The sequence below is a fragment of the Emys orbicularis genome, chromosome 16 (assembly GCF_028017835.1).
Source record: "Emys orbicularis isolate rEmyOrb1 chromosome 16, rEmyOrb1.hap1, whole genome shotgun sequence".
Classification (NCBI taxonomy): Eukaryota; Metazoa; Chordata; order Testudines; family Emydidae; genus Emys; species Emys orbicularis.
In genome coordinates this window covers 29,755,171-29,769,880 of record NC_088698.1, presented here as the reverse complement: position 1 = coordinate 29,769,880, position 14,710 = coordinate 29,755,171, and the positions used below count along the sequence as shown (strand labels likewise).

At 46.6% G+C, this 14,710-nt stretch overlaps 1 protein-coding gene across 4 annotated transcripts in view; it reads right to left on the bottom strand.

The window, feature by feature from the left end:
• The window catches only part of ACACB (acetyl-CoA carboxylase beta), a 57,498-nt gene that overhangs the window by 22,647 nt on the left and 20,141 nt on the right, over positions 1–14,710 (bottom strand). For 2 of the 4 annotated variants that reach the window (XM_065417782.1, XM_065417784.1), the window contains 18 exons: positions 14,353–14,514; positions 13,884–14,047; positions 12,701–12,851; positions 12,490–12,593; positions 9,911–9,992; positions 9,023–9,168; positions 8,732–8,882; positions 8,377–8,511; positions 7,678–7,824; positions 6,738–6,926; positions 5,225–5,325; positions 4,725–4,813; positions 4,505–4,629; positions 3,375–3,488; positions 3,148–3,261; positions 2,538–2,627; positions 2,239–2,357; positions 1,562–1,585 (listed from right to left, as the gene is read on the bottom strand). In XM_065417782.1, coding sequence (XP_065273854.1) covers positions 1,562–1,585; positions 2,239–2,357; positions 2,538–2,627; positions 3,148–3,261; positions 3,375–3,488; positions 4,505–4,629; positions 4,725–4,813; positions 5,225–5,325; positions 6,738–6,926; positions 7,678–7,824; positions 8,377–8,511; positions 8,732–8,882; positions 9,023–9,168; positions 9,911–9,992; positions 12,490–12,593; positions 12,701–12,851; positions 13,884–14,047; positions 14,353–14,514 — 2,207 coding nt within the window. The remainder of the gene's footprint in view (positions 1–1,561; positions 1,586–2,238; positions 2,358–2,537; positions 2,628–3,147; positions 3,262–3,374; positions 3,489–4,504; positions 4,630–4,724; positions 4,814–5,224; positions 5,326–6,737; positions 6,927–7,677; positions 7,825–8,376; positions 8,512–8,731; positions 8,883–9,022; positions 9,169–9,910; positions 9,993–12,489; positions 12,594–12,700; positions 12,852–13,883; positions 14,048–14,352; positions 14,515–14,710) is intronic. The other 2 variants (XM_065417783.1, XM_065417785.1) reach the window with 2 other exon arrangements.

Below are 14,710 nucleotides of genomic sequence, written 5' to 3'. Positions count from 1 at the left end.
AGCATGCTCACCCCACGCCGTGCTAGCCATTTGTTTCTTGGAGTAAAAAACACACCACCTGTTCGGATCTCTTACGTTTCCTGGTTAGTGGATTCCCAGGAATTGCTAGTGCTCCGACTCGCAACGCTGGCTCACGAGAACTGTAAGAATTTCCCTTCGTTTCCAGGCCCTCCATCAAGTCACATTTAAAACACGCCAGTGCCAGCCTCAGCCTGACAATCCCACTACTACCCTGTAGGCGTATGTTACTGATGTCTCCATCACACAGCGCCAGTGGCATCATTGGGCAGTATTCCATAAAGGGATCTGCTATAATCTTAAATATACCCCATAGCCTCAAAGTTCTTGGGTCATTGATACTATCTTGCATCACAGGTAGGTTAAATTTGGGGTGGGATCTCACTGAGAGCCCAATAATGCTGGCAAGCAAGGCAAGTCCCCTTTCTTGGGGGGCTTTGGGCACTGCACCCCCCATCATCCAAAATTCTTCCATACCAGTCAGGGAGCGTAAGATTGGATCAGTCTCCCCTGCAGAGCACCAGTGACCGAGTTCTGCACAGAGGGAGTCTAGTATTCCTGCCTCTGCCTGGGGCAGTTTTGCAATGAGATTGTTTCCTTCTTTCAGCAGGTCCTTCCCCCATCTCACAGTTAGTCCACCATGCCAGAGGTTAATACTAAATTATTCATTTGCATTAACAGAGCTCTATTTGCGCCAAAAAAAGAGGGAGCAAATAAGCACAGGGCTGTGATTTCTCTAGAACCAAGCTGGGTTTGCACAAGGACATAGGCTCCAAACTAAGCAACAGGGTTAATTAATTCACAGTAGAAACAGACCGGCAGATCCAAGAGGTCTTCCCTGACGTGAGCCCTTTTTTGGACTGTTGCCAGTACAGAACTACATCCTTTGGGCTCTGAGAAGAGAGCAGCCTATGTTTGCTGTTGGTACTATTTACGTTAACCCGGCCAGCTTTACTTTGCACGGTCATGGCCAAGCTGAAGACTGGGACTCAGGACTCCTGGGTTCTGTTCATTACTGTAGTTCTATCACTGAACTACTGCGTGACCCATGGCGAGTCCTTTCACCTCCGAGTTCATCTACAGAATGGGGAAGACACCAGCTCAGCTCCCAGCCATGCGACAAGGAGTAACACCCACAGAGCATTTTGGAGATGTAAAATCTCAAGTCTTTATTTTATTCTCCTGCCAGGCACATCTGGCTGCCTCTAACAGCTCTCCCCTCACATTCTAAAAGCAGCGTGCACGGAGGGAACTACTACGCCGCTTAGTAGTTTAGGGTTTGTTCTGATTTCGGCTTCCAGAGCAGCATCCGCTTAGCTTGAGGGATGAGACTGTGTGCAAACTTCTGCCCATCTCCCAACACCACTAAGGATGCCTGATTCAGAAAGAACCCATTCTGCCCTGCCGGCCAGAGAGCAAAGTGCCACCATAGCAGCCAGTAAGTCATGGGGAAGAGAGAGAGAAATGGGCACATTGGGTAGAGTATTAATGCAGCAGGCGAAAATCACTTCTCATGCTTCAAAGAGAAAATTCTGCACTCTACCTGCTCAAAGTGAGGCTGTTGCCTCTGAAATCAGAGTATTGAACAACTCGGTGAGCTACAGCATGAAACACCGGCTCTTCAGTTCACACAGCAAACCCAACACCATGCACCAGATGGAAAAGGGGATTTATCCACTAAGAGCCCACCTAGGAAGGCTTAATAATTTCCCATTGAGGGTCTCCATCATTGAGTTAATGAGAAATTAATTAAACAGCTTTACAAAAGCAGGTGGGGGGGAGGGAGAATGCTCCAACTCCCTCACGTATCCATCGTTAAAGCTATCAAGCCATGGAAGCATGCTGAGCACCCACCGGCAGCCCCCGTATCAGCTCCCCCTTAACCCCCCAGCGCCTCCTGCCCGCTGGCAGGCCCCACCGATCAGCACCTCTCCCTCCCTCCTGCCCACTGCAATCAGCTATTTCGCAGCGTGCAGGACGCTCTGGGGGATGGGAGGAGCAAGGACATGGCGCACTTGAGGGAGAGGGTGCAACTGAGTGCGAAGAGGTGGGATGGGGGTGAGGCCTTGGGGGAAGGGGTGGAGTGGGGATGGGGCCTGGGGCAGAGCTGGGGGTCGAGCCCCCCCGGCCACTTTGAAAAGTCAGCGCCTGTGCATGGAAGTCGAGTTTATCAATAACCACGTAGAACCGGGCAACAGACTAAGTGCAGGTCATTCCTACCTATTTGGATGCGATGATGGCAACATAAACTGAAACTCTACCACACACGTGCCATCTGAGAGCTGACGATGCTGCAGGCTGTTTAGTTCATAGGCGATATATCCTCTCCTCACGTACACCTGAGCAAAGAGGCGGGAGAAGAATTTACTTTGAAATCAGAGTGCTTTCCCATGGCCAACCACTGAAGCAACCACCATGGGCAACACAGCCTCTCTCGCTGGCACTAAAAGCAGCTCCTGCTCTAAGACCTGCATTTCTTCTAAATAAATGGCAGCCAAAGTCTTCAATTCACCCTTTACCTCCAGAGCTGCCATGCGCACCAGCTGGTTGGAGTGGTAGAAGAAGGTAGGGAGCACATCAAAGATGGTGGTTTCCGAGAGGATCAGTTTCTGTCATGAGGAAAACAGAATTCAGCGCAAGACAAGGTTTGAACAACCCAGTGCTGGCATGAAAGACGAAGAAGAGATGGAAGTTACACAGCTGCAGTTGCTCCAATCCTGAAGCTCCCTCAGTAGCTTTTGCTAGATTCGTTAGCCTGCAGTTCACACTGAGGGTTTCGAATGATTTAAGGCGTAATCTAGAGTACCCGTCACCACAGTTCTCAATTCCTAGCATATGGACACGTTTCCCTGCTAGGGGAACAGAATCCTCCATTCACTTCCTACCCCTTCGGAGGAGAGTGGCAGAAAGAGGGTGACCCTGTGCTATGGGCCTTTGTCTGGAAGAGATCAGAAAGCAGCATTTCACATGGTCTGATATATACTAGCATCAATAGCTTAAGCTGCAAGACATTAATGCCTTTTTAAGGCCTTTTGAAATAAATGGCTTACAAATCAAACTGCTTCACTAAGAACTAAGTAAAAGGTAAAATCCCGTGCTTTAGAATTAATTGTAAGTAGTAGTCACAACCTTTAGGTTTTCAGGGCAGAACTGGTGGCCGTACATGTCGATAGCAGACAGGAATATGGACTCCACCTGATTATGTCTCAGTTCATAAGAAGGGAGGTGAGAGGCAATCAAAACCTACATATAAAAAGAATCTAAATAAATGGCTGTGATTTGGAGGCAGAAGGGGAAGGTTGGGGGGAAAATCACCACCATTTAACAACATGGTGTAAACCACGAAACATACTAACCTGTCTGGCTCGCAAAGCCACTTTGGAGTGCTCCGTTTTACTGAGCTGTGTTAGCTCATAGAGAATGGCCATCAGCTCCTCTGTCATGGTGGAGTCCCGACCACACAGCTGGTCCTATTAAATACCCTTCCAGTGTTAATGACTAACCCTGATTGAACAGAAACCTCCATCTACATTCCTTACTTTACCTACAAACGTCTGTGCACTGAACCAGGAAGACGTGCATTTCTCTTCTAACATACACACATGGAGCCAATTTTTTGTTCCGGCCTTGGAATCTATATAAAGAAGGGACCACTGTGATCATCTAGTCTGATCTCCTTTATGGCACAGGCCAGAAAACCTCCCCTTTTCTTAAAAGTCGGTACAGAAAAGGGAAGCTAATTTAATGAAGGCTCCACTAGTGAAGAAGCCACCAATAACAATTTTGGGGGGTGCAGTCAAAGACATTAAGAACAGATGTTGTAAAGTTTGAAAACAACTTTACGTTTTAAACAGGTAAGACCAAAATACTTCTTTCAAAATGTCTGCAGAAGTTTAATTTTACAATAAAATACAAGAGAGGCAATCTGATGTAATTGGCTGCACATCTGAGTTCTAATCGAAACCTGCCTCCCCATTTGCAAAGTAGATCTAATAAGGAGGCTTAATTAAAGATATTAAAGCACTCTATAGATGCTCTACATCAGATGCTCTGTACAGGTAAAGTGTTATTAAGTGCTGTAAGAATATTTGAGACCACACACACACACACACGTACATGCTGAATCAATCCATTGTATTTGCTTTATTTTCCCCTTTCACAGATGGCTGCAATATCTCAAATCAACCCTCTTATTACAGGGAAGCTTCCCACACTGGTAATTTTTCCAGAGTTCTCTGCTGCAGTTTGACCTTCACTCTTACAACCCTGCAACGGATCCCTGCTATAAAACTGCTACCATCAAGCCACTCATCAAAACACAAAACTACAGGATGCTTCATTCCCTCCCACCCTTATTTCTTGATTTCCTTGTATTCAGAATTTGCCTTCCAGGTCAGCGGTAACACTCTACGGTGCATCTCAACAGCCGTTTCTGATCCGACTTGACACCCACCCTAGTCTCACAGAGGTTGCCATCTCTACTTACAATTAACATGATCACCAGCAGATTCTTCTTTGACACCTGAGCATGAGAGAAGATGCACTCGAGCACCGGGGTCATGTCCAGTTTGTACTGCTCCCTCAGGTTGATCACACATTTGTCATAGTGGGCTGGGGAGACAGCAAGCATCCCCTGGTTAGGTTAGTTCCCCCGGCCTGCGGAAAAGCACCGGGCCCTCGGCAAACACACCACCACTTCCTCTGACCTTGTTGGAACTGGGTTTCCACTTGCAAATATCTTCTCAGCAAGTCTAACACGACAGATTTCATGTAGCCCCGAATGCCACTGCGGTACCTGGGAACAGAGAAGAGGACCGAGTGTGCCACATCCCAGAGCTAACGCGCCATCACATTGGCCACGCTGCTTTTGCTGGGAATCGAACATGGACTAGGAAGCAGTTAGGATGGATCCTCCTCTCCTGGGGCAGGCAAACGGCTCGAGACAATGGCACTCGGTGCATGAGCCAGGAAGTGGTGCTCACCCAATGCTCTGCTTGCTCAGGACAGAGAGGGGTGCAGCATCACTGCCAGCCTTCCCACAGGCTGCAATCACCTACACCAGCATTGGCCCCGCTTGCCCTGCTGCTCTGACCCTTCTCCCCCTCCCTTGGAGTCAGGGCCGGCACTAGTTTCTATGGAGCATTTCACAGCACGTCTGGAAACCTCCCACACCGTAGGGCGTGCCACAGCACAGGAAGGCATTCACCTCTGGACTAGCTGCATAATGCTCTGCGTGTTCATGAAGAAGACTTCCCGGTCTGCCTTCCTCTGCAAACTGGCTGCATGGCTGTCCAGTATGCTAGCGATCTGCACAGAGCAGAAGAAACACAGGCATGAAGGAGCTAAAAAGTAGCTTGGGCACAAAAGTCTGGAAAACTAAGGGGATGTGACTAAGCAGGAATGGCTAAAACACCAAAATGAAGCTCCCTTTTCTCTTGCCCTACACACATTCCCCTTTTTAAGAGACTATATTAATTAGCAGGAACTCTAGTTGGATTTTCAAAGAAGCCCATGTGTCTAACTGTTATGCTCCTTTGAAACCCTCAGTCTGTGAGCAGCAGTAAGTAATTTCCATTTCCCCAAAGATTAGGGGCAGGTTCTGCAATGCCTCACGCATGCGAGTTGTCCCAACTCATGTGAGCAGTTCAATTAGTTTCAGCGAGACTATTCACAGTAAGGATTTGCACGACTGATCCGGTGTCTTTATGGTTGCCATTCTTGGGCACTACAAGGCTGTAGAGATGTCTCCATAAATTGGAAACATTAATTCCAACCCTGCAAAGAGGAAGGGCAACAAGTATTATAAGGGGAAGAAAAACCATCTTTGTTTGGTAAGCGCAGTACAGCCAGCCAGCCAACCTGCCTGCCACAAGACATTCCAAGTCTGCCTACGTTCCAGCAGGAATAATTCAGAAACCCACCACAATCCTCCCATTTTTTTTTTTTTTTTAAATTAACATCACATGCAATGTTATGAACAATGAAATGTAGCTGTAGCTGTGTCAGCCCCAGGATATTAGAGACATCGTGGGTGAGGTAAACCTTTTACTGGACCAACTTTTGTTGGTGAGAGAGAGAAGCTTTCGAGCCACACAGCTTGTCTCTCTCATCATCAGACATCGGTCCAATAAAAGATATTACCTCACCCATGGTGTCTCATGAACAATGAAAGACAGACATTTATCATTACACAGTCACTGGAAAGCCTTAGAGCAGGGAAATGGTGCCTGGGTTGACAGAAATCTATTTACAGAAAACACATGGAGGTCAAGCACACTGACCTATTCCAGCTGCATTTACATGGAACATTCAGAGTAACAGCTGGGAGAAGAGGAGACACTTAACTTTTTCAGATTTCAAATAGGAAAAGGATAGCTTAAAGAGGTTAGCTCAATTTTAGAGGGGGGGAAAAATTGCTTCAGGGCTGAGAAATTGTGTAAAAGATTCCAAATTAAACTATATCTGTTACAAACGTTTGCTGATCAAAAAAGCTGTTTTTCCCCACACACAACAGAAATTTTGAACAAAATTTTTTAATAAATTTATTGTATATGACATTTTCCCCATTAATATTTTTGATGAAACCTCGTCTTTTAGCAGAAAAACTTTTCAGTTGAAAAATTCTGACCAGTTTAGCATGAAAAGAAAAAAAAGACTGTGATAGTCACCAAGATATTAAAGAGGATGGAACACAAGACTATCCCTCTTGTACGGCTTACCTGCTGACTGGGAAACTGACACAGCACCGAGGTGATGTTACTAGCGTATTGTGCCATCACTTTTCGAATGGATTTCTCCACTGACAGTGGGATTCTGCCAGACACGTTTGTCATGATCTCCTGCAGCTCCAGAAGAGGCAGGGAGGGGTCCCGGAGGGTCTTCATCAGCTCACATACCCATTCTTTCATCTAAGCAAAATAAAGATTATTGCTGTGAAAATGTAATGGAAAAACATCAGAGGCCGATGTGTCAGGAAAGGCAAGTGAACGGATCTTGCCATCCCAATGAAAACTATGCTTGCAGCCCTGTAACCAACAGGGCAGGTGGGCTAGCACAATGGAATTAAGGATGGTTTCTCAACTGTGGCACTGGGCTGGGAGTAGCATCGAACCAGGTATAAAACCCCGGTCAAAGTCACTCGGGGACTGATTTTCAGAGGTGCTGAGCACCTGCAGCTCTCACTGACCTCAGTACAAGTGGTGACGGCTCAGCATTTCTCATAAATCATGCCCTTAGAGTCCTTGTCTATAAAATGGAAATGACACCTTCCTACCTATCTACACAACAGGTGGTCGTGAGCCTTAATTTAAGGCTTGTGAAGGACTTTGAGATCACTGGATGAATGGAAGGCACAAAAGATGTACTACAGCCAATGCTTAACATTAAGGGGCTCAGCAAAGTATTATAAATTCCCCCCAAGGTTGCCACCTAGAGAAATACGGTAAGTGCTCTTTGTTATCACACTGATAGTGGGAGACCATTCCAACAAGAATACAAGTTAAACTAGATTTGAGAGTAGATCCAGGTCTTCATCCATGTATAAAAAAGAAATTGAAGGGAAAGATGGTTACATGTGAACAAAAGTTTGTTGGCATAAATATATCAGTTAAAATACCCTCTGGGTATTAGAAGCAGATGCCATTAGAGAAAGGCACTTACTTTTGCACTGAAATATGGCTCTGGCAAGCAGTAGCCATTCATGACATTGATCAGATTCTCCAGGACACTGTGAAAGACCTGGTGCAGCTTCAGGCCACCAATTGGCAACATCTGCTGGGTGGGGAGGCCACCTGTATACAACTGGGCCTGAGGTCAAATACAAGAGAAAGAAAACATTTGGAATATAAAACAGGAGTGGAGAAGAGAAAAGTGAGGCAGATCTCATTCAAATTAAACTATCATCTAGAAAAATACATGTGTGCAACCTCAGCAGGCAAGGAAACTGCTCAGTATCCATAATTATTTTAATTAAAATGCAAAGGAGGGTGTCGTCAGAATGAATCAAGTGGTAAGTTGCCAAATAAGAGGCATTAGAAAAATGTATGTCAGAATTCCTTATTCTAGTCATTTTCAATCAAGCCTTAAAAATCAAAATTCAGTTTTCTGCCCAAATCCCGAAAGGCATATATGCTTAAGATACAGACTAGCTAAGGCCAACAGAATATTTATATAAAGGCCTCACTTTCAAATACAAAATTCTACATCATTGCTAAGTATCTGGTGTGTTAAAACCCCAAGTGAACAAACATATTAAGATACTGGGGCATAAGAGACAGACAGTTACAAGTCACGGATGACCTGATTAGTCATGTAAGAAAATAGAAAATAACCTGGTTCTGTCCCAGCAGCAATACTCACTGGGTGCACTTTGGTAGGATCATCTAACTCGAGTCTAGCTATGACACAGCCTGCCTCCAGCAATGCTCCTGGCCGTTTTATATAACGTATATGGCCAGATTCCTTCACCTCCAGGGTCAAAATAATTTTCATCACCTGTATGAGGATTGGTGGAAGAGAGTGTAATAAATGAATATCATCCATGCAACATCAAGGGCCTAGGACAGTCATTTTTTTCCAAGTGTCACAATAGAGACATGACTTCATTTTTTTTTATTGTAGGGGTGTATATACATAATCTGCATCTCTTTATCAAGCATACAGATTGGAAGCCATTTGCCACTTCGTGACACAATCTGCACTAACCTACAGTTACCTCTATCTCTGCAAAACTGTGCCCTACGAAGATGTGGCCTCCATCTTCCACAGTGTACTTCAGCAGTTTCCCAGCAGAGGGTGATCTCAGCATGGTTGGATCTTTCTCCTTTTCAAAGTCACACGTTTTGTTACCAACGGTGATTCGGTAGCTTAAGGAGAGGGGAAATTCTGTTACTGCTCAACCTATTTTCTGCCTGCAGCAGAAGCAGCTGCAATTGCTGCTGTGTCTAGTCGCGAGATTGGGAAGAAATCTGCAGCAGTGGGATAATGGGTCAGCTCTCTAACTTACCAGTCAACTTCTTCTTTCATGTACGTCGTGTAACTGTTACCATCATAGGAAAGCAGCACCCCGCCATCATTCAACCTGTGCACGTCTATCTCAATGTGAGTGTTATTCATGATAATGACATAAGTTGTCAGAGACTGACGGGCAACCTGTTGAAAAATACCGAAGAGAGAGGCTTTAAAACGTGAACATTACAATCTTCACTGAGATCAAGCCTTAGGCTTGCATTGCCAGGCTGCTGAGCATCAGCCCTTTGAGATGACACCAGAAGCCGAGCTCTCATTGTGTAGTGGGTGGGAGCAGGATTTAGTGTGGAATACGGACTCGGCTTCTCCATGCCCCCTCTGTCACTTAGACCAGTGTTTCTCAACCTTTTTGATACCAGGGACCAGCTTGCTGCCTTCCTAAACTGTGTCAGGGAGATCACAGAATCCGCTGAGAAACATTGATTTAGATCACAGGATTTGAGGTTAGTGTTTGAATTGCTAGCCTGGTTCTACAGCTCAACCATTATCAGTAATTTCAGCTGATCCTCCACTTTCCCATGATAAGAAAGTGATTTAACTAACTAAAGCTGCTACCTAGCTGGATTTATGAACAGGAAAAGCCAGCACTTTATTAGACGCATTAACTCCAGCAACAGTCCATCTGGAAGCAGAAAAATTCTCCATACTGTAAAAACAAATAGTTAAACTCATTTAAAACGAGACTTTTTTTTAAAAAAAATGGATAATGAAGATATTTTTTACTATCTTTTCACTGAAAGTACCTACCCAGAAGTGCTTGTCTGTACTGATGAGAGACACATGCAGAATCTACCTAGCCATGTGTAGTAATGCCTGCGCAAGCCAAAGTCTCCACAAGCTTGGAAAAACACAAGACACCGTTTACCTTGAGAGCGTACTTCACACCTTCATAAATAAGCTCCACTTCTACAATGTTCAGCAGGAAAGCCGCTGGCAGAACTTGGCCCCTAAGGGACAAGGGTAAAAAGTCAGACACCAAGAGAACTTAGCCACGGCATATAGCCCATCAGCACTAGTCCAAAGAGCAGGTTTAGACCTCAGTGGGCTGCAGAAGAGAGCTTTTAAAGGGGACTTGCAGGCAGGGCCGGCTTTAGGCCTGAATTGGGCCTCACGCCTAAGAGGGCCCCACGCCCTTGCCGCCGCCGGTACACTGTACCGGGGCGGCCGGCTTCCCCAGGGGGCAATTTAAAGGGCCTGGGGCTCCCAGCAGGAGCTGGAGCCCCAGGCCCTTTAAATTGCCACCAGAGCCCCACTTCTGGAGCCCTGGGGTAGGGCTGCGGGGCTCTGGGGGCTATTTAAAAAGTCCGGGGCTCCCCTTGCTTCTACCGCCCCGGCCCTTTAAATAGCCGCTGGAGCCCTGCCGCTTCCCCAGGGCTCCCTCGGCTATTTAAAGAGCTGGGGCGGTAGAAGCAGGGGAGCCCCTGCCCTGCCCGCAGCCAGCCCCTGCTGCACCCCCTGCCCGCACCAGCCCTGCACCCCGCACCCCCTGCCCTGCCCGCAGCGGCAGCCAGCCCCTGCTGCACCCCCTGCCCTGCCCTGCCCGCAGCCAGCCCCTGTTGCACCCCCTGCCCTGCCTCCAGCCAGCCCGTCTCCAGCCAGCCCCTGCTGCACCCCCTGCCCTGCCCGCACCAGCCCCTGCTGCACCCCCTGCCTGCCTCCAGCCCCGCACCTCCTGCCCTGCCTCCAGCCAGCCCGTCTCCAGCCAGCCCCTGCTGCACCCCCTGCCCTGCCCGCACCAGCCCCTGCTGCACCCCCTGCCCGCACCAGCCCCTGTCTCCAGCCAGCCCAACACCCCCACCCTGCCTGCAGCCAGCCCCGGTCTGCAGCCAGCCCCACACCCCCTGCCCTGCCCGCAGCCAGCCCCGAACCTCTTGCCCTGCCTCCAGCCAGACCCTACCTCCAGTCAGCCCCTGCCCTGCCTCCAGCCAGCAATGTACGTAATATATAATTTTGTTATTATTTATATAGTTATGGAAAGTAAATAATACATGGAAGAAATGAAAGGGGTTTTTTATGTGGTTTTTTTTTTGTAGTCATCCCTGCCGGGGCCCCACTGAAAATGTTCGAATTGGGCCCCGCACTTCCTAAAGCCAGCCCTGCTTGCAGGGGAGAGAAATAGTTGGTTTTGCATCCCCTTTCTGATGTAGAAAGGCAGCGTGAAAGTTTATAAAATGTTTAAAAGGTGGTGAGGGAGGAGTTGTGCTGCTTCACATGAGAAATTAAGCTCTTGTGTCCCCTACAAGATTCTATGATGACGGCAGAGCTACTAACATGACACCATCACAAGAGTGAAGTGAGTGAAAGTTCAGCAATTGAGAGGGGAAGGGACTTTTAGCCAGCCTGATTAAAACTTTGGTTTCGGTCATCATGTACTTAGCTCCAATGGCTAATGAACACTTTGGAGACAGAATGTCTTAAATAAAGACTCAACACTCTCACCCTTCAACTAAGGTGTAAAAGTTCACAATACACATCTCTGAAAAACCACAAGAAGTCCCACAGGAAAACTTGTGAAGAGTGAACTTGACATTCCTAAGGTAAAAAAACCCAGCAACTTAAAAACAAAACAAAACAAAACTTTATTCATAGACGTTAAAGACCAGAAGGGATCATTATGTTAATCTAACCTGACTTCCCACATCTCAGAAGCAAAAAGCAAAAACCTTGGGTTTTCTTTTTTTAATATCTCATCTCCTTTGCTGCCCAGTAAGGCTCTGGAAGTCAAACAGTAAAGTTTCCTTTCCTCCACTTAGCTGCCTTAAAGAATATAGGAACACCATCTTCACATCCCACTCTGAAAATCAGCAATGTAATCACGAGTCAACATTCTGTGCCTGGTTTTAACTCCCTTAGTGGCTGGTCATGCCTTACTCTGCTAAGGTGTTAACTTGCATTAGACAAAATCATGCACAAGTAGCCTGAATGTCTGTGACAAAGCGTCAGCTTATGTGCCGAAAAACCTTGGATCTCTCTCACTGTCTCACACACACACACACACACACACACACACACACACACACCTCAATTATTACAATAGTATGTACAGTCCTCTACCAAGACTGGGACCCTAATCCGCTAGGTGCTGTACGAACACATAGTAAGAGGCAGTCTGAAAGAGTCCCTATCTCGAAGAGCTTGCAGTCTTAAACAGACAAAAGGTGTGAGGAGAAACTGAGGCACAGACAGGGGAAGTGATTTGCCCAGTCACTCAGCAGGCCAGTGACAGAGCTGGGGACAGAACCACATCTCCTGAGCCCCAGCCCAGCACCCTGTCCACTGCCTCTCAAACACAGCACCTTACGTCACATGCTCTATATACCCCTGCTCTCGCTGAAGAGCGTAACAAAACTCCCATTCATTTCAGCGGGACCAGTATTTGGTCATAAGAAGGGTTTAACAGCCACACTTCATTGTGCTTATCCCGTTAGTCACGTAGCACTTTACCTTTCAAGCGAATGCAGGAAGTCAGTCATACAAGTCCTAAACAGGGCATCTGCTACATTCAGGGCACCGCAAACCACGCCCAGCATGGTGTCTGGCTTCTCGGCCTAGCGGGGGAAAGAATGACACTTCCAGCACATTGTGGACAGCAGATCCACGTGAGAATGAAGACGATTAGCCAGAGGGAAGAGAGTCAGAGCTCAGCTTCTCCCACCTGCACTTTCTCAGCAATCAGGTGGTCCAGCCACCCAGTATCTATCTCATTGTTCTGAAAGCTCTCAGTCTCCAGCAGCTTAATCAGGTACTCGACTGTTGTTCTGAAATCCCCACGGATCGACAGCTCTTTCAGCGCCACAACCATATTCCTTTTAAAGAAAAGTTCCTCTGTTAATATTGAGTTTAAGATTCATAGATTCAAGGACCGGAAGGGACCTCGAGAGGTCATCGAGTCCAGTCCCCTGCCCGCATGGCAGGACCAAATACTGTCTAGACCATCCCTGATAGACATTTATCTAACCTACTCTTAAATATCTCCAGAGTTGGAGAGTCCACAACCTCCCTAGGCAATTTATTCCCGATGCATGATAAATATTCAGTGCTAAGCATACCCATCTACTGGGGCATACAGAATAACTATTTCTTTTCCCCCCTTAGCAAGTGTCTTTCCCCACTTCATTTTCTATTATACAAAGTACTAAAGACCCAAAATCTGATTTATCCAATACACAAGTGCAAGAGCAGACGTTAAACTTCTCTTTACAAAATTTACAAACACATACGCCACATTTTGATTGGATTTCGACTGACGTGCAAGAAGGCTCTTATTCAGCAGCCAAGGTATACAGCAAGCTACCCAGAATGTAGTGGTTGAGAATGCTGCATATGGTGATAGGCAACCTTATAAAAACCTAGATAGATGTGTTTCTGTAACTCTGGAGAGAGACAGCCTGCAGTCAAAAGCTGTCTCCGAGTGCATGTTATTAAAAGTCTGCCCCTTCTGCATGTTCAGCTCTTAGAGATTTATTTATGTTTTGGCCTGCTGGGAAACAGTTTACTTTGAAAGGTAACAGAGTAGCTCTGTGAGGTCCCAATGCAGCAAAGCACATGACCAGTACCAGTAAGAGCAATACATAAAGCTAAGCATTAAGTGCTTTGCTGAAGCAGGGCTAAATCACCACATTTCTGAATATTTCAGTTTAGTTTGAACAGTCTCCATAATTCCCCTGCAGGGCCCTTTGTCACAAGTCCACAGCTAAACTGATCAGAAAAGCCAAAGTGGCTCATTGCCTCTTAGGGTTAAAACCAAATATTTTTATATCTAAACCCATCAACATTCATGGCACTCGAGTCTCTCGAGAAATGCTTATTGCTAATCCTATTGGGAGGACAATACTGACGAGATGGCCTCCTCGCGGTTCTCTCCCCAGGAGAAACAGTGCCCAAACTGCGAATCAGCAAATTCGTGCAAACCGCCAGCAGCTGCCACACTGAAATAACCCCAGACATTCTTGCTGCTACGGAAATTCAGCTCCTGCACTGTCCCTGAGCTTGGCTTGAACCCCTAGAGTCAATGTAAAAAAACACAAAGAGAAGAAAGTAAGAAGTTTACATTTGAAACAAAATAGGTGCAAGGCAGGAAAGAGGAATCCCATTGCAAACAACAGCTATTAGATAAGTCCGCCTGTGGATTCCATTAACCCCACAGATCTCATCTGAGAATATGTCCAATATTCCAACATTTTATCAGTGGAGGACTGCTCAGAGTTCAGATCTTGATAAAAACAAGGTCGCACCCTGCCCTCAGCAACATTTTAATCTGATCCAGACCAGAGCAGACGCTTTCTAAACAGGGTTCCATTTACTCACCTCATCAGGGTTTTCACTGGTGATTCTAGCAGCAATGACATGGCCTCTGGGCACTGGGATATTCGCAGGGCTCTCAAAGCAGATGGGTGTATCAGCCCATGGCGACTCTCCATACAGCACTCGGATGTCTTTTATTCTGTGCAAGGGGACACCCATTGCAATCTGCACAAGTGCCCAGCAGAAAAAGGAGACAAAGGAGACGGGGCTTGGATTCTTCTAAATTAGCTTTGAAATGAGGCTTCAGTATGAGAATTAGAGCCAATCGGTGGGACTGGCTGGCTCAGGTAAACGGGAAAGGGACAAGGAGCCTTTCACCCTCTAGGTCACCAGTTCAAATCCAACCCCTTCTGGAGGAATC